A 22,900-nucleotide genomic window follows, 5' to 3' on the forward strand; every position below is an offset into this window, starting at 1 on the left:
TTGAGAGATCGACCTAGCGGATTTTTAAAATGTTGTATATTTAAAGACGGGCGTGAGTGTGAAGAGAGAAGGACGGTGTTTGATTTTTGGGGTTTTTTTTTTTTTTTTTTTTTTTTTTTTTTTTTTTTTTTTTTTTTTTTTTTATAAAATTGGGGCCGTCTATAGACTGTTCGTCCATATCCTTTTTTTGTTATTTTATTATTTAGATTTTTCGCACCAAGGATAATTGAAATAATATTATGAATTTTAATTAATTGTGGTCCATCACGCCATGGACACTTTTTTTATTGTTTTATAAATTGCATAATAATAATATTAATGTTTTGAACGGTGAGGTCCCAGTCGGTGTGGCGGCCAGTAGATCCGACATTTTCCGATTTCCTTAGATTTTATGCTGCTCCACCCTTTGCCTTTAGATGTTGTGACATTGGCTTGGTGGAGAGGGGTCACTCAAGCTGGGTGGAGTTTCTAGGTTGTTAAAAAGACATCGTTCTGTGTCGAATCTACCCGCCATGTGGCTTAGGACTTTATCGTTCCTGTCTTTTATAGCCATTTTTATATTATAATCTCTTATGTGTTCGGTTGACACCTCCGTGGCTCTTTTTATGAAGCTTGCCACAGCGTCTCCATCAGTGTCAGTGTAATAGACACAGGTGTTAGTGTGCCGGGATATGGCTACGACTGCATGAGGAACGCTGTCATGGATTGCCAGCTTTCGGGACTTGGTCTGTATGATGATCACCGAGGGACTCGTTAATCCCTGAGCTTCATGGATTGTGAGGACGCGAGAGTCCGTTCCCGATCCATAGCCTGTATTAGTGAGGGCTGCTTTCTCCTCTTGTGTGTGGACAAGATACAGGGTATTTAGATTGGTTTTAGGTATTCTCGCTCCTGAATACTTCATTAGCTTTAGGGACCGCACTATTTCCTTCGATGAATAGATGTTATTATAGACCATGCTTAAGGCGTATGCCACATCCATAGGGCTCCTGTGTGTGCAAGACAACTCCTGGGTGATGCTGGTTACCAGGTTTGGACGAGTGTAATTAAGTTTAAAGAGGTTTTCACGCTCTATAAACGGGAGTTGGTTAATATCTCCAATGAGGATAACATCGTTGGCGCCTGTTAACTGATTCGCCATGACGATTGAGCCGAAATGGTTCATGAGGGCCTCGTCAACTATCAACCTTTTGTAGGTTTCTTTTGTCCCATTTACCAGCAAAGAGGCCATGGTACGAACTTTATCTTTAACTTTGTTGCCAGTTCGTAGCGATAGCCTTTGCTTTAGATCCTCGGCTGCTTCGATTGTCGTTGTTATTATAACGTCTGTTTCCTCATTGAAGTTATTAATGATCCAAGTTGTCTTCCCACATCCAGGAACCCCATTGACCCACGAGTAGTTGATAGGTTTCGCGAATATATCCCAGTCCATGCTGGATTCGGGGTCCCCAGATAGGACTTCTGCCATTTCTAGTATCCTGTCTTCCAGCATTATTCTGGTACATTCCGCTATTACCACTATTGGATCCTCAGATTTTGTGATAAATTTGAGAGTTCCCGTGCGTTTTGTCTCATCCTCGTCCAGAACCACGAATCCGCAGTCGGCACTTAACGCCGCCATATACTGCCCTGTCATCGCCCCGGCAATTATTGTGGAGGTGACATTGTCGTATATGGCAGCTTTTGCATCCTCGAGTCTCACTTCTAACAGCTTTTGATTTTTCCGCTGATAGGCCTGCATGATCTTATTGCAGGTCAAGAGCTTTATGGTCTTATTTGCTCTTATTATCGCCTGGAACTCGAGGAAGGCATTTATTATATGATCTTCGGGGCTCTGGGCCAGTCTGAGTTTTGGCGGGAGCACTTGCCCGAGATCGGCCCTATATCTTTTGTTTTTATTTGCCGGTGTTTGTGTAGATGGTTCCCTCAAAAAAGCCTCCATTGCTAAAGCCTGCCGATTTGTTTGTGACGAAGCCTTGATCCGAGAAAGGGTGTTTTTATCCTCGATCATTCTTTCACGATGAAGTACTCTTTTGATGGAGCCCACAAACGCTTTTAATTTGGCCGTTGAGTTTAGAGACTTCTTAATTTCATTTTTATTTCTCTCTTTCTCATCCTCTTTTTTTTTTTTGGTCTCCCGTGATGCTTGGAGTCGTTCAGTTGCGGAGGATGAGTTCGCCTTATTGCTGGGTTGGGACGTTGCTGGCTGATCATCACGATTCTTTTTGAGGAAGCTTAGGTCATCCCCTCTGTTCTCGTAGACGATTATCTCATGATGTTCTGAGGCTTTTACTATTCCATAGTAATTTGCAGCCCTGCCTTTGTCCTGTCCCAGTGACATGGCGTCTACGCTGATTATGCGTGGGGTGATACTGTGTCTTATTCCCATTGCTCCCAACTCCTTCAAAGACGAACATGCCCGTTCAAAGGCTGTTTGCGCATCCCATTCGAATACTATTATCGTTTTGGTGTCTGATTTCAGTATTCTGCATGGTTGGCCAGCGAAGGTAGTTGTTGGGAGAGCTAAATATTTGCTCATTTTCATGTTCGTCTTTGATGTACTTCCGTTTAGGATTGCTGCTAGTCCCGGTGAGATGTTGACGTGGTTGGGAGTGCTAAGACGGCTGTATGTTATACCCAATGTTTCGGTTGGATTAGACATAAAGAGAGGGATCGGCCTTAGTTTAATTTTCGGTTCCCCGTTTTGTCCGCGGGCTAGTAATTGTTGGGTTTGCTCTAGGGTCGGCTGTGTTACAATTTCGGTTGAAACTGCCCGTTGTATTTCTGTGTGTGCCTGTGATTGTGTTGGCGCATGTATTTCTCCTGGCCTGTGGGTTGATGTGAAGTGTGTCTGTGTGGACGTTGGGGTTTGTGATCGTGTGCGTTGTGTTTGATTTCGTGTGTGTTGTGTTGATGTGTTTGTTATTACTCGCCTTGGTGTATAGTTTAATTTGTTCTGGCCTGTGTATAACGTTGAGCCATTTGCTGTGGCTGCACTGGAGACAACTTTGCTAATGAATACCATCAACGGTTCTCTGGTGGCTTTTTCCTCCATGATGGTAGGGAGGGTTGCCTGACTTAGCTCCATTTCCAGTTGTATTTCTAAGTCAGACCTGTTACTACCAAACCTTGGGCATTCAATGAGCAGGTGGAATATTGTCTCGTCCTTTACGGGGTCACAAATGCAGGAGGGGCTGTCTTTAAGGTGGAAACGATACAAGTATGCTGCGAATCCTCCATGACCGGTCATGGCTTGCACGTGTGTAGGCGTTATTGTAACGTGCCTTAGTATTTCCCACGCCTTTTTAACAGTGGGGAAAAAAACTTTTGTGACCGATCCGGTTGAGGAGGATTGGTATCTTTCCTGCCACTTAACTGTTGTCCCCTCCCTTATTTTTCTCCGTATATAGGACATTGGCACTCTGTTGTAATCTGAGGCCGTGTTTATGGTAAGTGCAGCCTTTTTTGCCAGTTCATCCGCTCTTTCGTTTCCTGGAGTACCCGCGTGCGCTTTTAGCCAGAATAGCCGCACTTTTCTGCCTTCCTCTGTTATAGCTCTTAGGTCTTTCTTCATTTCGATCGCAAGTGGGTGAGTCACCAAAGGATTTCTCAGCATGTTTAGTGACGATCTGGAGTCACTCATGATGTTAATTAAGCTTTCCTTTGATGTCCTTGCCAATTGGATCGCTCTATAGAGTGCATAGATCTCAGATTGGAAGACTGTATTGTGCGGTTCTAGGTGGAAAGTGGAGTGTCTGGTTTCCCGGCCGTTATTCCACCACGTTAGAGCAGCTCCGGTTTTCCCCTCTTTTTATACATGATTTTATTTGATTTTTGGGGTTAGTCGCCCTCTTAAGGCGCTATGTCACATGATAGCGATGTCATTTCTAAAATCTGCGGTGCCGAAATTATGTTTGTGTTGGGTACGGATCGAAATATTTAGGGTTCCGTAGACCGTAAACAAAGAGGATTACCATAGATACAGTTCAGGAGAGGATCTCTGCTGCTAGCTGTGTCCTTGAATTCAAACTCAATAAAGACCTGGTAGATCATTATTATCAGATATCAAACACTTCAAAGTGTACTACGTATTTGAAATATCGCTATTAATTTTGAAAATTCGTGAAATATAGCGGCTGTCGTACGATTTTGGAATAGTTTGGCCCGCAGCCAGCCGCGGCGCCGATTCGACATCGCCGGCGTTTAGTATACTGTATTATCAATGATTATTATCATAATATTATTACTTTTATATTGTCTAGTGCGAATAAGAACATCAAATAACCAGTGTACAAGAGGAAAAATTCTATTCTACTGGATTTCGTTAAGATAACAATAGCTGCAACGACTTGCTTTGTAGTTATTGTTTGTATTGTTATTTGTCATTTTTTATTTGATATAGCGACAACAGCAATACGTAAAAATTAAATAAAATCATGTATAGGAAATCCCGAAAAACTTTAACAAATAATGTAGAATTAAATTAATAGACAAAATACGTAACAGAAAACAATTTTTTATGTTTGCAATATGCAAGCAACTAGGTAAAATACAAGATGTTAGTGTAAACACCGTTATCCTAGAAACCATCAAATGGCCATCTAAATTTGCCATCAGATACTGACCAGTAGTTGCTAACTTACGTTAATAATATGTTTTTGTTTCGTCAATCCGTTTAAGTGATTTCGTCGCTTGACCGAGCTCGAATGTTTCTATATTCGTCCGGATTATGTGACTAAGTAAGATTTCTTTTTAAGCCAATTCATTGATACCTGTCCAAGGCTAGAGATTACGTTTGCAACTAAGTAATGGAAATCATATTATTAGGTTTGTCTTATTATACAGGGCGTAACAAAACTGAGTTACTTACTCTTAAAGCAAACTTTAGGATGTGTACGTGTTCCTTGTAAAGAGTTCACTGTGGCAGCGCTGAAAGACCAATTTTTTTCACCTTTATATGGGATAAAAGTGAAAAAATAAATCCATTGTCCAAATTCTCGCTTGTAGATAAACTCAGCTGCCCCCCCCCCCCCCCCCCCTTGTTGACAGATAATGTTTAAGGGGCTTATGTCAAAATATTCATTTAATTACAGTTAAGTAATAAAATATAGCCAGTTAAGTAAAAAGTAAGCCTTTAAAAAATCCATACTAATATTATTAATGCGAAAATGTGTCTGTGTGTCTGTTACCTCTTCACGCCCAAACCGCTGAACCGATTTTGCTGATATTTGATTTGATTTTGCATGGAGATACTTTGAGTCCCGGGAAAGGACATAGGGTACATCCCGGAAAATGTACGGTTCCCGCGCGATAAACAGATTTTGGCGCAACGGAGTTGCAGGCGTCATCTAGTATAATAATAATTATAATTTATATACTTAAATTAGTATCTTAGTTTCTTCTACTCAGATATTGCACATCAGTAAAAGTACCTAGAGTCTAAAAACGTTTTACGTGGTAGAGCCATGCTTTGGCACGAATGGGCCGGCCCCACCGGAGAAATACCACAGGCTCACAGAAAACCGGCGTGAAACAGCGCTTACGCTGTGTTTCGCCGAGTGAGTGAGTTTACCGGAGGCCCAATCCCCTACCCTATTCCCTTCCCACCCTCCCCTATCCCCTTCCTTACCCTCCCCTACCCTATTACCTTATTCCATCTTTAAAGGCCGGCAACGTACCTGCAGCTCTTCTGATGTTGCGAATGTCCATGGGTGACGGAAGTTGGTTTCCATCAGGTCCATTATTACGTTTAAAAAAAGTTAAGTAAAAGTAACGGTAAAGTACTTATGTCAAGTTCTGCAATAACATTAAAAGTAACAAAATATTTGTTCCGTAGCAAACGCTTTCCATTCAAATCTGGAACGCATTTAATTTGGAGGAAATACATTTTACAGTGCAACAACGAGAAGAAATTCTGTGTAACAATGGTTGGTGTTTGTTTTGGTAGTCGTAGACCGCGGTACACGGTAGCAGAATGCACCACGATGTTGAACGAGAGATGCACCAATTTCTTAGAATTATTTTTCATCTGAAAGTTGTGCAATTAATGGCCCAAGACCTTAATTACCTTATTAAAGCTGAAAGTTTTTCTGTACATGTCTCCTATATGTATACAGGGTGTAACAAAACTAAACTGTGATAAGACTTTACGGCAGGCCCGGATCTACGTTTGAAAAAAGAGGGAGCAGAATCCCAATTTGCCGCCCTCCAAACAAAAATAGGTAATAATTTTCATGGTCACATTACGGCAGGCCCGGATCTACGTTTTAAAAAAGAGGGAGCAGAATCCCAATTTGCCGCCCCGCAAACAAAAATAGGTAATAATTTTCATGGTCACATTACGGCAGGCCCGGATCTACGTTTTAAAAAAGAGGGAGCAGAATCCCAATTTGCCGCCCTGCAAACAAAAATAGGTAATAATTTTCATGGTCACATTACGGCAGGCCCGGATCTACGTTTTAAAAAAGAGGGAGCAGAATCCCAATTTGCCGCCCTGCAAACAAAAATAGGTAATAATTTTCATGGTCACATTACGGCAGGCCCGGATCTACGTTTTAAAAAAGAGGGAGCAGAATCCCAATTTGCCGCCCTGCAAACAAAAATAGGTAATAATTTTCATGGTCACATTACGGCAGGCCCGGATCTACGTTTTAAAAAAGAGGGAGCAGAATCCCAATTTGCCGCCCTGCAAACAAAAATAGGTAATAATTTTCATGGTCACATTACGGCAGGCCCGGATCTACGTTTTAAAAAAGAGGGAGCAGAATCCCAAATTGCCGCCCTGCAAACAAAAATAGGTAATAATTTTCATGGTCACATTACGGCAGGCCCGGATCTACGTTTTAAAAAAGAGGGAGCAGAATCCCAATTTGCCGCCCTCCAAAGAAAAATAGGTAAATATTTTCATGGTCACATACGTTTTAACCGCAGAACGAGTTCTACAAAACTTTGTTGAATTGAAGTGGCGGTGGTGAGAAGTCACGCCGAGGTCCCTAGCGACAAGGGGCGCCTCCAAGTCTTTTAACAACAGATAGAATTCTGCGAAACAAAGTTGACAGGGTAGCGCGGTGGGCCACCGGTGACGCACGCGGCGGTTAAGAAAGCGGCAAAAGATTGGCAGGTGGTCTCCGGCCGCCCCCCAATTTTTGCCGCCCGGGGCAAGTGCCCCCTCTCGCCCCCCCCCTAGATCCGGGCCTGAAAAAGTAAAGTTTACGGTGTGTACGAGTCTGCTGTAAATGTGCAGCACCGAGAAACTTTTTTCTTTTGTATGGGGAAATGCATGACGCTGGTGCGCTTGCCCATACAAATCACTAAAAATAATCGGCCAAGTGCGAGTTGGCCTCGCGCACGAAGGGTTCCGTACTGTTATAGAGCAAAAATAACCCAAAAATTGAGTTTTTTGTACGGGAGCTCCCCCTTAAATTTTTATTTTATTTTAATATTATTCTTAAATATTTAAGTAGACATATTATTTTTTATTTTTTTTATGAAATAAGGGGGCAAACGAGCAAACGGGTCACCTTATGGAAAGCAACTTCCGTCGCCCATGGACACTCGCAGCATCAGAAGAGCTGCAGGTGCGTTGCCGGCCTTTTAAGGGGTAATAGGGGAGGGTAGGCAAGGGAATAGGGGAGGGTACGGAAGGGAATAGGGGAGGGTACGGAAGGAAATAGGGGAGGGTAGGGAAAGGAAAAGGGTAGGGGATTGGGCCTCCGGTAAACTCACTCACTCGGCGAAACACAGCGGAAGCGCTGTTTTACGCCGGTTTTCTGTAAGGACGTGGTATTTCTCCGGTCGAGCCGGCCCATTCGTGCCGAAGCATGGCTCTCCCACGTCAATAATTAAGGCCTTTGTGAAAATATCAAGTGCCTACCTGTTGCCATTATTGATATCGAGCAAAAAAGGCCAAAAAAATCACGTTTGTTGTATGGGAGATTTTATTCTGTTTTAAGTATTTGTTGTTATGGCGGCAACAGATATACACAATCTATGAACATTTCAGAACTCTAGCTATAGCAGTTCTTGAGATACAGCCTGGAGACAGACAGACGGACAGACAGACGGTCAGACAGACGGTCAGACAGACGGACAGACAGACATCGAAGTCTCATGAATAGGGTGCCGTTTTCACCCTTTGGGTACGGGACCCTAAAAATTGCTTTTTCAGCGCTGCTACTTTCACAGTAAATTCTATATAAAAGACACATACACTCCCTTAAGTATTATTACTTAGTTTTGTTACACGTTGTAGAGGTAAAAACGACCAGCAACTAATAACAGTGGTGATGGTCTATCTATTACTTTCGTTAAAGTATTTAACGCTGTAAGGTACAAGTTGGAACCGGGCGACAACTGCAGACGACGTGTCGTCGCGACACTATTGGTTTCTATGTATTTCTATGAATATGTCGCTAGCTGCGGAGGTTATTTCATATGCTAAGTACTCACATACGGTTTTGCTCGATAGTTTTACTCCAAATCGAACAATTATAACCACGGTGTGGACCGCCAAAACTGACAGCTCGAAGGCTCGCTTCGAGCCGGCTCGATGGAATTAAATATGTCAAATATGTCATTTCCTTCGATTCGGAGTAAAACTATCGAGCAAAACCGTATGTGAGTACTTAGCAGAAATACTTAGAAACAGTGTCGCGACGACACGTCGTCTGCAGTTTTCGCGTGTCGCTCGGTTCCAACTTGTACCCTTATAATATTTTCTTCGGGATAACACTAACAGCCTCGTCTTCCACTGCCAGACACTTATGACAGATTCTTTCCACAAATGAAACATAATTTACGAGGCGATGAGTTGTTTCGAAACCGGTCGTGTATTTCGTTAAAATTGGTTATAATTACTGAATATGCTTAGTGTAAAAAGTGCACGCGTATTTAAGGATGTATAATGTATATAAAAGTCAAATTCCATAGTACATCTAATTAAATTATGGAAGTACTAAATATGTGAAAAATTGGACACCAAGACACTTATTTATAATGATTTTTTAAAGAATTATTCGATATTTCGATATTCAATTGTTATTGAAACACAAACATTTCAATTTTTATTTATTTTATTTTTTTATTTTATTAAATAAGGGGGCAAACGAGCAAACGGGTCACCTGATGGTAAGCAACTACCGTCGCCCATGGACACTCGCAACATCAGAAGAGCTGCAGGTGCGTTGCCGGCCTTTTAAGAGGGTATACGCTCTTTTCTTGAAGGTTTGCAGGTCGTATCGGTCCGGAAATACTGCTGGTGACAGTTCATTCCAGAGTTTTACAGTGCGCGGCAGAAAGTTACGCGAAAAACGCACTGTGGAAGACTGCCACTCATCAAGGTGATGCGGATGGTATGTTTTTCGCGTGGGACGATAGCGAAAAGTTGCAGGTGGTATGATTCCGAACAATTCCTCAGAGCACTCCCCGTGATACAACCGATAGAGGATGCAGAGTGAAGCTACATCTCGGCGTAATTCCAGGGGGTCCAAGCTGTTTGAAATACTATGGCAGTCAACAATTCGAGCAGCCCTTCGTTGGATACGATCCAGAGGGAGCAGTTGGTATTTTGGCGCCCCTGCCCAGAGATGAGAACAATATTCCATATGAGGCCGAACCTGCGCCTTGTAGAGTTGTAGGCGTTGGTCCGGGCTGAAGTACTGTCTCGCTCTGTTAAGAACGCCAAGCTTCTTTGAGGCTAATTTGGCCTTACCCTCAAGATGATATCGGAACTGGACTTCGCTCGATATGTTGACGCCAAGTATCTCAATGCTAGGGGAGATGGTTAAAGATGTGCCCTCGAAACGAGGATAAACGACCATTGATAAATTTGAAATATTTCCGCAGAATCACCGGTAATCCCATTTATTTAAGCAGTTTCTTGCCGTATAACTGTCAATTCTAAAACTGGTCACAAAACAATTTAAGTTGTTCAAACGTTACAAAAGTTGTAACAAAAATATATCGATATTCACTTTCCGAATGATCAATAAACCTACATCGTTGCGGTCAGGCGGTGTGTAGTTTTTCAGTTTTATTGTTGCGTGGATGTGGCGTTAAAATCTACGTAACGCACTAAACGCCAAAACAACTATGCATTATTTGTAATAAAAAGTATTTATAGTTGTACGAGTACAACGGTTTCGACCTGCAAGTTCAGACGTGCGCGATTCAGCATCTCTAGTTTTTTTGTTGACGTGGGAGAGCCATGCTTTGGCACGAATGGGCCGGCTCGTCCGAAGAAATACCACGAGCTCACAGAAAACCGGCGTGAAGCAGCGCTTGCGCTGTGTTTCGCCGAGTGAGTGAGTTTACCAGAGACCCGATCTCCTACCCTTTTCCCTTCCCTACCCTCTCCTATTTCCTTCCCTACCCTCCCCTATTCCCTTCCCTACCCTCCCCTATTACCCTGTTCCCTCTTAAAAGGCCGGCAACGCACCTGGAGCTCTTCTGATGCTACGAGTGTCCATGGGCGACGGAAGTTGCTTTCCATCAGGTGACCCGTTTGCTCGTTTGCCCCCATATTTCATTTAAAAAAAAACGCGATACTATGCTTTTCCACGTAGTGCAGTCTCACCTTTATAGGTAAGTAACCTTTTAAATTGGTAAATAGCTTATGTGGTAGTACCACATAAGCTATGTGGACTCCAAATGTGAGACAATCTTAGAAAAAGTAGAAGCGAGGTTAATATTTTCGCTGTTATGATTTTTGTGAAATAAACAGCTGGTCATGGTTTAGCTTCTAATACCCTATATACATATTTTTATCCTTCTGTATGTTCTTGGGTCATTTGTCATAGATAAGTGGGTCAGAGCCGGCGGCTGCTGACGGTACACGATGGCTCAGCTGAATGCGTTCATTACCCTTTCAAAACAGCTGCCTTTCAGAAACTTCCAGCGCCCATTCAGCGCCCAAATCGATTTTAAACTGGCTTAGGTCACTAAATTATTATTTTGCTACACGCAAGTCGCAACTTTACTGTTCTGCAATACATAATTGACTGTTTATCGTTCGGAAATCGTAAATTTTGCGACAAACAAAATTTATTTTTGACTTTTTGGTTATACACTAAAAAGTCAAATGTTAAAAATATTTTTTTTTTGTCTGGTCACTTCAATTCTGAAAGAACTCATACATTCCAGTGTAAAAACAAAGGCTCGGATGTGTTTGTTGTTTTAATTAAATTATTAAAACATTTTGAACGTGACACTATCGGCGTTGGCGCCACGCCATTTTGTGCTTATTGTTATTCTGTGGCAACAACGCCATATTGAAACAGCCTGTTGAGGAAATGGCATTTTTAATAAACTTTTTTGTTTCCATGTTGCCTTAGAAGATCTGCCCAAGGCAAATATCTCGTAGTTTATGGCTTATTTTAAACTAGATTTTTCTCATGACCTTTTACAGGTTTTTTTTTTTATTATTATTATAATTGGGGCCGTCATTGGATTGTTCGTCCATATCCTTTTTTGTTATTTTATTATTTTACATATTTCGCACCAACGATAATTGAAATAATATTATAAATTTTAATTAATTGTAGTCCATCACGCCATGGACACTTTTTTTTAAATATATATATATATATATATATATATATATATATATATATATATATATATATATATATATATATATATATATATATATATATATATATATATATATATATATATATATATATATATATATATATATATATATATATATATATATATATATATATATATATATATATATATATATATATATATATATGTTTTATAAATTACATAATAATAAGATTAATGTTTTGAACGGTGTGGTCCTAGTCAGTGTGGCGGCCAGTAGATCCGACATTTTACGATTTCCTTAGATTTTATGCTGCTCCACCCTTTGCCTTTAGATGTTGTGACATTGGCTTGGTGGAGAGGGGTCACTCAAGCTGGGTGGAGTTTCTAGGGTGTTAAAGAGATATCGTTCTGTGTCGAATCTACCCGCTATGTGGCTTAGGACTTTATCGTTCCTGTCTTTTATAGCCATTTTTATGTTATAATTTTTTTATGTGTTCGGTTGACACCTCCGTGGCTCTTTTTATGAAGCTTGCCACAGCGTCTCCATCAGTGTCAGTGTAATAGACACAGGTGTTAGTGTGCCGGGATATAGCTACAACTGTATGAGGAACACTGGCATGGATTGCCAGCTTTCGGGACTTGGTCTGTATGATGATCACCGAAGGACTCGTTAATCCCTGAGCTTCGTGGATTGTGAGGACGCGAGAGTCCATTCCCGATCCATAGCCTGTATTAATGAGGGCTGCTTTCTCCTCTTGTGTGTGGACAAGATACAGGGTATTTAGATCGGTTTTAGGTATTCTCGCTCCTGGATACTTCATTAGCTTTAGGGACCGCACAATTTCCTTCGATGAATAGATGTTATTATAGACCATGCTTAAGGCGTATGCCACATCCATAGGGCTCCTGTGTTTGCAAGACAACTCCTGGGTGATGCTGGTTACCAGGTTTGGACAAGTTTAATTAAGTTTAAATAGGTTTTCACGCTCTATAAACGGAAGTTGGTTAATATCTCCAATGAGGATGACATCGTTGGCGCCTGTTAACTGATTCGCCATGACGATTGAGCCGAAATGGTTCATGAGGGGGGAGTCAACTATCAACCTTTTGTAGGTTCCTTTTGTCCCATTTACCAGCAAAGAGGCCATGGTACGAACTTTATCTTTAACTTTGTTGCCAGTTCGTAGCGACAGCCTTTGCTTTAGATCCTCGGCTGCTTCGATTGTCGTTGTTATTATAACGTCTGTTTCCTCATTGAAGTTATTAATGATCCAAGTTGTCTTCCCACATCCAGAAACCCCATTGACCCACGAGTAGTTGATGGGTTTCGCGAATATCTCCCAGTCCATGCTGGATTCGGGGTCCCCAGATAGGACTTCTGCCATTTCTAGTATCCTGTCTTCCAGCATTATTCTGGTACATTCCGCTATTACCACTATTGGATCCTCAGATGTTGTGATATATTTGAGCGTTCCCGTACGTTTTGATTCATCCTCGTCCAGAACCACGAACCTGTTGTCCGCACTTAGCGCCGCCATAATATACTTCCCTGTCATCGCCCCGGCAATTATTGTGGAGGTGACATTGTCGTATATTGCAGCTTTTGCATCCTCGAGTCTCACTTCTAACAGCTTTTGATTTTTTCGCTGATAGGCCTGCATGATCTTATTGCAGGTCAAGAGCTTTATGGTCTTATTTGCTCTTATTATCGCCTGGAACTCGAGGAAGGCATTTATTATAATATGATCTTCATGGTTCTGGGCCAGTCTGAGTTTTGGCGGGAGCACTTGTCCGAAATGAGCTCTATATCTTTTGTTTTTATTTGCTGCTTTTTGTGGAGATGGTTCCTCAAGAAAGCCTCTATTGCTGAAGCCTGTCGGTTTGTTTGTGATGCAGCCTTGATCTGAGAAAGGATATTTTTATCTTGACTGTTTGGCTGCATTGCGGTTTTTTCACGATAAAGTACTTTTTTGATGGAACCCACAAACACTTTTAATTTGGCCATTGAATTTTTTGACTTCTTAATTTTATTTTTATCGCTCTCTTTCTCATCCTCTTTTTTGCTCTCCCGTGATGCTTGGAGTCGTTCACTTGCGGAGGATGAGCTCGCCTCGTCGTTGGGTTGGGAGGCTGTTGGCTGATCGTCATGATTCCTTTTGAGGAAGCTTATGTCATCCCCTCTGTTCTCGTAGACGATTACCTCATGATATTCTAAGGCTTTTACTATTCCATAGTAATTTGCAGCCCTGCCTTTGTCCTGTCCCAGTGACATGGCGTCTACGCTGATTATGCGTGGGGTAGTACTGTGTCTTGTTCCCATTGCTCCCAATGCAACTCCTTCAAAGACGAACATGCATGTTCAAAGGCTGTTTGCGCGTCCCATTAAAATTATCTTATCTTTTTGGTACCCGATTGCAGTATTTTGCAGGGTTGGCCAGCGAAGTTAGATGATGGGAGAGCTAGATATTTGCTCATTTTCATGCTCGTCTTTGATGTACTCCCGTTTAGGATTGCTGCTAGTCCCGGTGATATGTTGACGTGGTTGGGAGTGTTAAGACGGCTGTATGTTATGCCTAATGTTTCCGTTGGATTTGACATGAAAAGAGGGATCGGCCTTAATTTGATTTTCGGTTCTCCGTTTTGTCCACGAGCTAGTAATTGTTGGGTTTGTGTTAGGGTCGCCTGTGTTACGATTATTGTGGTTGAAACTGCCTATTGTATTTCTTTGTGCACCTGTGATTGTGTTGGCGCGTGTGTGTGTGTGTTGATGTGAAGTGTGTCTGTATGGACGTTGAGGTTTGTGCTCGTGTGCGTTGTATTTCATTTCGTGTATGTTGTGTTGATGTATGTGAAATTACGCGCCTTGGTGTATAGTATAATTTGTTGTGGCCTGTGTATAACGCCATTTGCTGCGGCTGCACTAGAGACGACTTTGCTAATGAATACCATCAACAGTTCTCTGGAGGCTTTTTCCTTCATGATGGAAGGGAGGGTTACTTAGCTCCATTTCTACTTGTATTTCTAAGTCAGATCTGTAACTACCAAACCTTGGGCATTCAATTAGCAGGTGGAATATTCTCTCGTCCCTTGCGGGGTCACAAATGCAGGAGGGGCTGTCTTTAAGGTGGAAACGATACAAGTATGTTGCGAATCCTCCATGACCGGTCATAGCTTGCACGTGTGTAGGCGTTATTGTCACGTGCTTTAGTATTTCCCACGCCTTTCGAACAGTGGGGAAAAAAACTTTTGTGACCGATCCGGTCGAGGAGGATTGGTATCTCTCCTGCCACTTAGCTGTTGTTCCCTCCCTTATTTTTCTCCGTATATAGGACATTGGCACTCTGTTATAATCTGAGGCCGTGTTTATGGTAAGTGCAGCCTTTTTTGCCAGTTCATCCGCTTTTTCATTTCCTGGGGTACCCACGTGAGCTTTTAGCCAGAATAGCCGCACTTTTCTGCCTTCTTATGGCTTTTAGGTCTTTTTTCATTTCGATCGCAAGTGGGTGAGTCACCAAAGGATTTCTCAGCATGTTTAGCGACGATAATAGTAGCTACTGTGTAAGCTAGCTCATGATGTTAATTAAGCTTTCCTTGGATGTCTTTGCTGATTGGATCGCTCAGAGCGCATAGATCTCAGATTGGAAGACCGTATTGTGCGGTTCTAGGCGGAAAGTGTAGTGTCTGGTTTCCCTACCGTTATTCCACCACGTTAGAGCAGCTCCGGTTTTCCCCTCTATTTTACTCCCATCCGTATATATTTGGGGGCCGGTTATTTGGTGTTCATCAGTGGGGCTTTGGCTTACGTCTTCCAGGCATTTTTCCAGACACCTTTTACAGGTTTCATCAGGTGAAAAGGTATTTTTTTAAATAAGTAGATAGCGCCTTCCCGATAAAAAATATATCGAGAAGATTCTTCACCTGTTCGATGCAATAAGCTAACAAATCTTACCTTTTTACTTTATTTAAAACATATATAGCTGTCAAAGAATAAATTGGCAAGATTTTATGAATCTATTCGTTGTACAAACAGTGAGACAGAAGCTCTCTGTAAAACCACTAAACTACGGCGTAGCGTACAATAAACTTGTAAAATAAGTAGTAACTGTCGAAACATCATTATAAATCTAAAAATATATGCGATAAACATTCATAACGTCTATAATATATTTTAATAAAATGTGTGGTTCTGTACTAGTTTTATAATAATTCTATTGTAAGTCTTGTAAGATGGAATTATAAAAATTAAACAGTTCTTTACGGTATACGGTCTGCTACGGTTAAGATTTATGCCTAAAAGTTTACTGCTACGAGTTGTAGCTTGAGAGCTACACAGCGTAGTATGCTGCTACGCTGTGTAGCTTGAGGTCTACGAGGTGTAGCGTGCTGCTACGCTGCGTAGCTTGAGGTCTACGCGGTGTAGCGTGCTGCTACGCTGTGTAGCTTGAGGTCTACGCGGTGTAGCGTGCTGCTACGCTGTGTAGCTTGAGGTCTACGCGGTGTAGCGTGCTGCTACGCTGTGTAGCTTGAGGTCTACGCGGTGTAGCGTGCTGCTACGCTGTGTAGCTTGAGGTCTACGCGGTGTAGCGTGCTGCTACGCTGTGTAGCTTGAGGTCTACGCGGTGTAGCGTGCTGCTACGCTGTGTAGCTTGAGGTCTACGCGGTGTAGCGTGCTGCTACGCTGTGTAGCTTGAGGTCTACGCGGTGTAGCGTGCTGCTACGCTGTGTAGCTTGAGGTCTACGCGGTGTAGCGTGCTGCTACGCTGTGTAGCTTGAGGTCTACGCGGTGTAGCATGCTGCTACGCTGTGTAGCTCGAGGTCTACGCGGCGTAGCGTGCTGCTACGCTGTGTAGCTTGAGGTCTACGCGGTGTAGCATGCTGCTACGCTGCGTAGCGTGATCTACGGTCCTTAGTGTACACAATAAACCTAATACTTGAAACATAGTTTTGGACCGTCTGCTCTCAATCTTAAGATCTACTTGGCCCAAAATATTTATATAAATTTTAAAAATATATACAAAAGAATATTATTAGATGCCCACGGATCTCTAAATAAGAAAGCTATAAAAACAAGCCATAAACAACGGCGGAGTAATATTTAAAATGGTGGTACTTGAGATTTATATTTGCGTGTTTTAAAACGTTATTTTTTATCTGTCGAGTACGAAGGTTGCAGTGTAGTGTTCGTTCTAGATTCTGCGGTGCGAGTGTCATTAAAATGAGTTCCCTGTAGTAATTATATGACATCTACTTATTTTTAGTCATAATATTTTATTTTAGACTTACTATTTTTGTTGTTTACTTATTTAGAGGACTAATTATTCTGAAAGGTTTTATTTACGTTAATAACGTAATCCCTCTAGAACATAATCTTTATGCGGCGCAAAGAGTAGCTTATAATATAAATTAATACAGAACCTTAAGTACTAGCATATTTGATTTCTTTAAAACCCGTTGTACAGTTTTTGCGTGAAGGTAAAAGAAGCTACTGCAGCACTCAGAGATGAGTATTAATTTCTTAAGTGTATTCCTATTATAGGTATTCAATAAATTAAGATTTTGACATAATTCCCTTATCTGTCAGTTTGTTTATTTCATTATGACAGTTGAGTAATGAATACTCGTCTTTGAGTGCGGCTGTTAGAATCAAACTTACAGTCTGTCAAGAAAGTGAAGAAATTAAAAAGTGGCAACATCGTAGTGTCATTCCTTTTTTCTTAGATTGATTTGAAAGGGATGACACTACGATGTTGCCACTTTTTAATTTCTTCACTTTCTTGACAGACTATACATAACATATTTTATAACAGTAGCAGATTTACATGACTGTGATTATTGTGTTATTATGCATCAGACAGACAGACACATACTCGCATTTAAACACGACAGTGGTTTCATGGTGATGGTTATTATAAGGCCGTAGTCAAAGTCCCTTTCGTTAAAAACGATGACGAAATTCGTTATTAAAATGTATGGAATTTGACATTAGTCTTTGCAAGCGAAATGTCATTTAGCGATGACTTATGTCAAACGGCATACATTTTGATAACGAATTTCATCATCGTTTTCAACGAAAGATACTTTGCCTAAGGAGGCTGGCCCTTTAGCCAGGACCTTTTCTTTATCGCTTCTTTATAGAATCGCCGATCAAAATGTATACGCTACGCAGGTGTGATTCTATAGTGCCCAAGTGACTCCGCAGTACATCAGAGCACATCTACAGAGATGTGCAGCCGTCTTACTGAATTATGGCAGGAACAGTCCTGCCATAATTCAGTAAGATGGCTGATCCATACTAATATTATAAATGCGAAAGTGTGTCTGTCTGTCTGTCTGTGGCGCTCAAACCGGTGAACCGATTTCGCTGAAATTTGGCATGGAGATACCTTGAGTCCCAAAAAGGACATATTTGGATAGTTTTTATCCCGGAAAATGTACGGTTCCCGCGCGATAAACGAATTTTGACGCAACGGAGTTGCGGGCGTCATCTAATTTTAAATAAAATATCGTGCTTCAGACGACCATGGTTGTCTGCTTTTAAATAATTACCGAAAAATCTGAAAACGTACGGAAATAGCGAGCAGCGCTCCAAAAATACAACTTTATTATTTTCTCGCAATCATTTGAATCCAATAAAACGTTTTTGCATCTGTTTTTTCAGTTTTTATTTCAGTTTTCGTGTATCGAGTTGTAATAAAAAAGAGATGTGGACGGCACGTTGTTTTTGTGAATGTTGCAACAGTTCAAAACAATTCCTTTTGAATTTCACTTTCACATATACTTGATGATCGCAACTCCATTTTGACAAAATTCGTTTAACGCGTAGGAACCGTACATTTTTCCGGAATAAAAAGTATTCTATGTCCTTTACCGGTACTCAAACTATCTCCTTACTAAATTTCAGCAAAATCGGTTCAGCGGTTTGAGTGGTTAGAGGTAACAGACGTTCACAATTACGCTTTTATAATATAAGTATGGATTTTTGCACATCTATTTGGCTATATTTTCTTATATCGATCGGAAAATCGGAATATAAAAACTTAATTGACAGTTTTTACGTTCTTATAATAGTTTTCTAGTGAGATTATATTAAACAGTTATAACCTCACTATAAAACTATTATAATAACGTAAAAAATGACAATTAAGTTTTTATATTCCGATTTTTCCGATCGATCGCATATCAAAGAGGATTGTTTATTTTAGTATCGCGTTTATGATCTCCTCTTGTTTGATGTTAATGTCATAATAAAAGAAAACAAAAGATTTTTTCATTTCATAACAGCCTAATGGCGTTTAAAAACTAATAACATTTTGCCTGACTCTCCAGAAGGGAATTCTATTTATCTATGCAGTTAAATCTGTCTTTAAATGTATTGTCAAGTACTATTTAGCAAATTAATTCATAGGTAGTATATGAACTACGTACGTAATCTTCCACCGTGCGTTTCTCGCGTAACTTTCTGCCGTGCACTGTAAAACTCTGGAACAAACTGTCACCAGCAGTATTTTCGGACCTATACGATCTGCAAACCTTCAAGAAAAGAGCGAATTCCCTCTTAAAAGGCCGGCAACGCATTATTTATTTCATATAAAAAATAGGTATGGTCGGGTTACGGTAAGCCCATATAGCCATGCCGACATCGACTAACATTAACTTTGACAAAACAACTTAACCGCCATTATATCCGCCGTCTGTCTATAAATTTCCTCATAACGAGTATATTTTTATGACTTGAATCAAGATCCAAAGTATATTTTTGAGCTTGAGACTTGGAATCTTAAACGACAGAAAAGCAGTCAAGTGTCTTTTAAAGGTAAAAAGTTACGAACTAAAACCCGCAAGGTTCTAGTTTAAAATGAAATGAGAAGGTTTTTCTTCACGTCGGTAAAAAGCCCGTCTGCTGCAAACGCTTTCCATTTTATCTTTTACTACGCAATAAATTATGTTGCCACTAGCGCTGCGACTTGAGTAAGGACAACTGTGTTTTTACACAACAATACGTTTTTACAAGAGGGCTTTCCTTGTTAATTCTTATACTTTTATAAAACTGGGTGTTGACCTTCTCTTTGTTTATATCGTATCTATATTATTATTATTGTTTATTATTATTATTATTATATTATAAAGCGGAAGAGTTTGCTCGTTTGTTTGTTTGAACGCGCTAATCTCAGCAACTACTGGTCCGATTTGAAAAATTATTTCAGTGTCAAATAGCCTATTTATCGTCAAGTCTAAAATCTAGTCAAAGTCTAAGTAAAAGTCAAAAGCGTCAAGGAGTCAAGTCGGTCAATTGAAACTTTCGACGGAGTTTTGGAGGAAACACAAAAAAACACGTTTTTGGAAGTTGCAGCATTTGCCTACACTTGTGCACGATAACGAATATCTAATGGTTAATATTCTACCAATATTACACATTAAAAACCCAGTTTAGGAAAATACAATTTTAGGAAAATAATACAAAAACACAACAGCACTCTTTCAATTCCCGGCAAAACTCCGATGGTCTTGTATTGTTAGATTATGTTGTCTTCATATAATTATTTAATCTGTAATTAAATGTAATTGTGATTTAAAATCTAAATGTATTGGAATAAACTTTTGACGTCTAAAATTGTTTTTGTAAACCTATTTTGAATAAATAACTTATTTTAGTTTGTTGTTAAGTTAAGTTTGAAATGAGAAATCATTAATTATGGTGAACGCATGTTGGCAACACTCAACCATTTTTAATTGAAGTTGGCAACCCTGTCACAAACTGTGACATAAAGGAGGCTGGTCACGTTGCGAGTAATGCAGGATCGCCTCAGGCTGTAGTTTCATGCAGCTACACCGGTCCGCTTTCAAACCGTATAGGAATTCGAAATTTGAATCAATTGGCGCAGTGGCTAGGTTGAACTAGATAAAATATCGATTAAAAAATGCTGGGCTTTATCATAATATTAATACGCGAACGAAAAACTTTGTAACCCTTTTTACGAAAAATGGGGAAACGTCATCTACGTTTATAGGTAGTAGTCCTAATATCATTGAAACTAAGGTCGAATTTCGACCATTGGGCGATCTCTAGTCTTATTAAAATACTAATTATATCCACATATTTTGTATAGCATAAAAGCTTGTGAACTATTGAAATGAGTAAGTATCTGCCATGATCTAACTTTTGGATTATGATAATATTATCTAAATTCTAAACTGTCTCAAATGATAATTGTGTATTATTAAATTATTAATAACTATCAATTATGATCGTTTCAGGATAATTGTAACGACGATGTTGCACACTCTAAAACAGCCTTTTAATATTATATGCGAAACTGAAATATAGATAAAAATACTAGTATCGTCTCGAGTGGTGTATAAAAACCTCAGTGATACAAAGCAGGTGCGTGTGTACGAACGCCCACGTCCTTTCATATTTATACCTGATTTTAAATTTAGAACAAGATTTGGCGCGAATAATTTTATCATCACAAACGTAACTTTCGTTTGTTTTGTTTTGAAATGTTATCGATTGATAACTTTTTAACCGACTTCCAAAAGGAGGAGGTTATTATGTTCCGCTTTTTTACGATTACTCCGCCGTTAGTGAACCGATTTTCAAAATTTTTCTTTTGTTGTATAGGGTTCATCCCCAATTTGGTACCGTTCACAAAAGTGGTGACCTGATGATGGGATCCATGAGTAATCGAGGGAACGCCTGAAAATGTATATGGAAACAATATATAAGTAGTGATTTTGGTTTTATGTGAAGGATCGTAGGCATATACTACCAAAAAGTAATTTGTTGTTGGTTCATTATTTTGCAGTGTTTGATTTGAGCAAATCATTTCTACTATTAAATGTGAAGTGTGTTAATCAGTTATTACATACTTTACGTAACATACACTAAATATGTCACAATTTACTACAAATATGTATCGAGGTTTATAATATTGTGTATAATATCCTAAGCTCGTTAGTGGCACGGCAACGACACGGCTATCGCATGATCGAGTACCGGCGATACCATCGCCCGCTCTGACTGTTGAACCTGAAATTTAACGAGTTTTATTTGACGCTACCATAATAATGTGTGTGTATACTGTATTTATTTACAAAGTAGATGACGCCCGCAACTCCGTTGCGCCAAAATTCGTTTATCGCGCGGGAACCGTATATTCTTCCGGGATAAAAACTATCATATGTCCTTTCCCGAGACTCTAAGTATCTTCATTCCAAATTTCAGCAAAATCGGTTCAGCGGTTTGAGCGTGAATAGGCAATAGACAGACATACACACTGTTGTATTTATAATGTTAAGGATGAAAGCCAGAATTAACCAGCAGACTCTTAAGGTTAAGACCAGTTATTATGACGGTGCTGGAGATAGTACAGGCACAGAATAGATAATAGTACAAGTACACTACAGGCAGTCGCGCCGGGCACACGCTCTACGCAGCGAAGTGCGAACGCCCTAAAATTCAAGTAACAATCAAAATATGTTTCTGCAGAGTTCTATTCTACAAGTTCATTACAATGACAATACAATTTAAAATGATTCCCTACTAACCCCTGCATTTGTATAAAGTTGGGGCTTTTCTTGCATAATTTTCACTATCGAAACGAAAAATGGCGCCAAGCCAACACTCACCAATTGACACAAGAGATCTCAAGATGCAATTGAAATGTTTCTATCGTTGATATATCAAAATGACTAGCGGCTCTTTTACAAATATTTCGGTGCCAAAAATATTATTTACTCGATTTACTATATTGCTCGTAAAACGAAATAGAAACTGCATCGAAACAGAGTTATGTGTCTGTTAAATATAATATTATTCATGTAGTATCTATTTAAAAGAAAGATCTTTTGGCACTTTTGTAATAAATCCATATATACATACTTACACAAGTTTTAATTAAAATGTTGTTTTTGTTCCAGAAATCCTGCCTTCATACCATCCACTGCCAAGTTGGCAAAAACCTGCGTTGTTTGCGTCGAAAAAAGAAGAAGAAGAAGACACTAGTGATGGGCGAAATGTGTTATCGATAACTCTCAAGTGTGATGTGCTAGTGCGTTGTGATAATGGCAACACCACCCGAGTCCCCTGTAGAGGAACACGCGTACGAATTAGAGCCGAACAGGACTCCAAAACCGATACCCGTCGCTTTAGAGGAATTGTGCAGGCAAACTAAATTCTCTAAACAGGAAATAAGAGTCATGTACAGAGGATTCAAAACGGTGAGTTCTTTGTTTTTTTCTTTCAAAACGAAGGTTACACACCTTATGTATTTTCATACGAAACAACGAAAAAGTTACGCTTTAACAGTCAATAGCGCCTTTTTTAAGCACTTTTACGTAGTAGTAGGGG

The 22,900-nt window shown here is 40.1% G+C and overlaps 1 protein-coding gene across 1 annotated transcript in view; it reads left to right on the top strand.

Moving 5' to 3' along the window:
* LOC121740610 (Kv channel-interacting protein 1) overlaps nt 1–22,900 on the top strand; it is a 73,454-nt gene that overhangs the window by 14,963 nt on the left and 35,591 nt on the right. Inside the window, exon 2 of the mRNA XM_042133342.1 lies at nt 22,471–22,770. Coding sequence (XP_041989276.1) covers nt 22,615–22,770 — 156 coding nt within the window. The 5' untranslated portion in view covers nt 22,471–22,614. The remainder of the gene's footprint in view (nt 1–22,470; nt 22,771–22,900) is intronic.

This window comes from Aricia agestis, chromosome 3 (genome assembly GCF_905147365.1).
Source record: "Aricia agestis chromosome 3, ilAriAges1.1, whole genome shotgun sequence".
Lineage (NCBI taxonomy): Eukaryota > Metazoa > Arthropoda > Insecta > Lepidoptera > Lycaenidae > Aricia > Aricia agestis.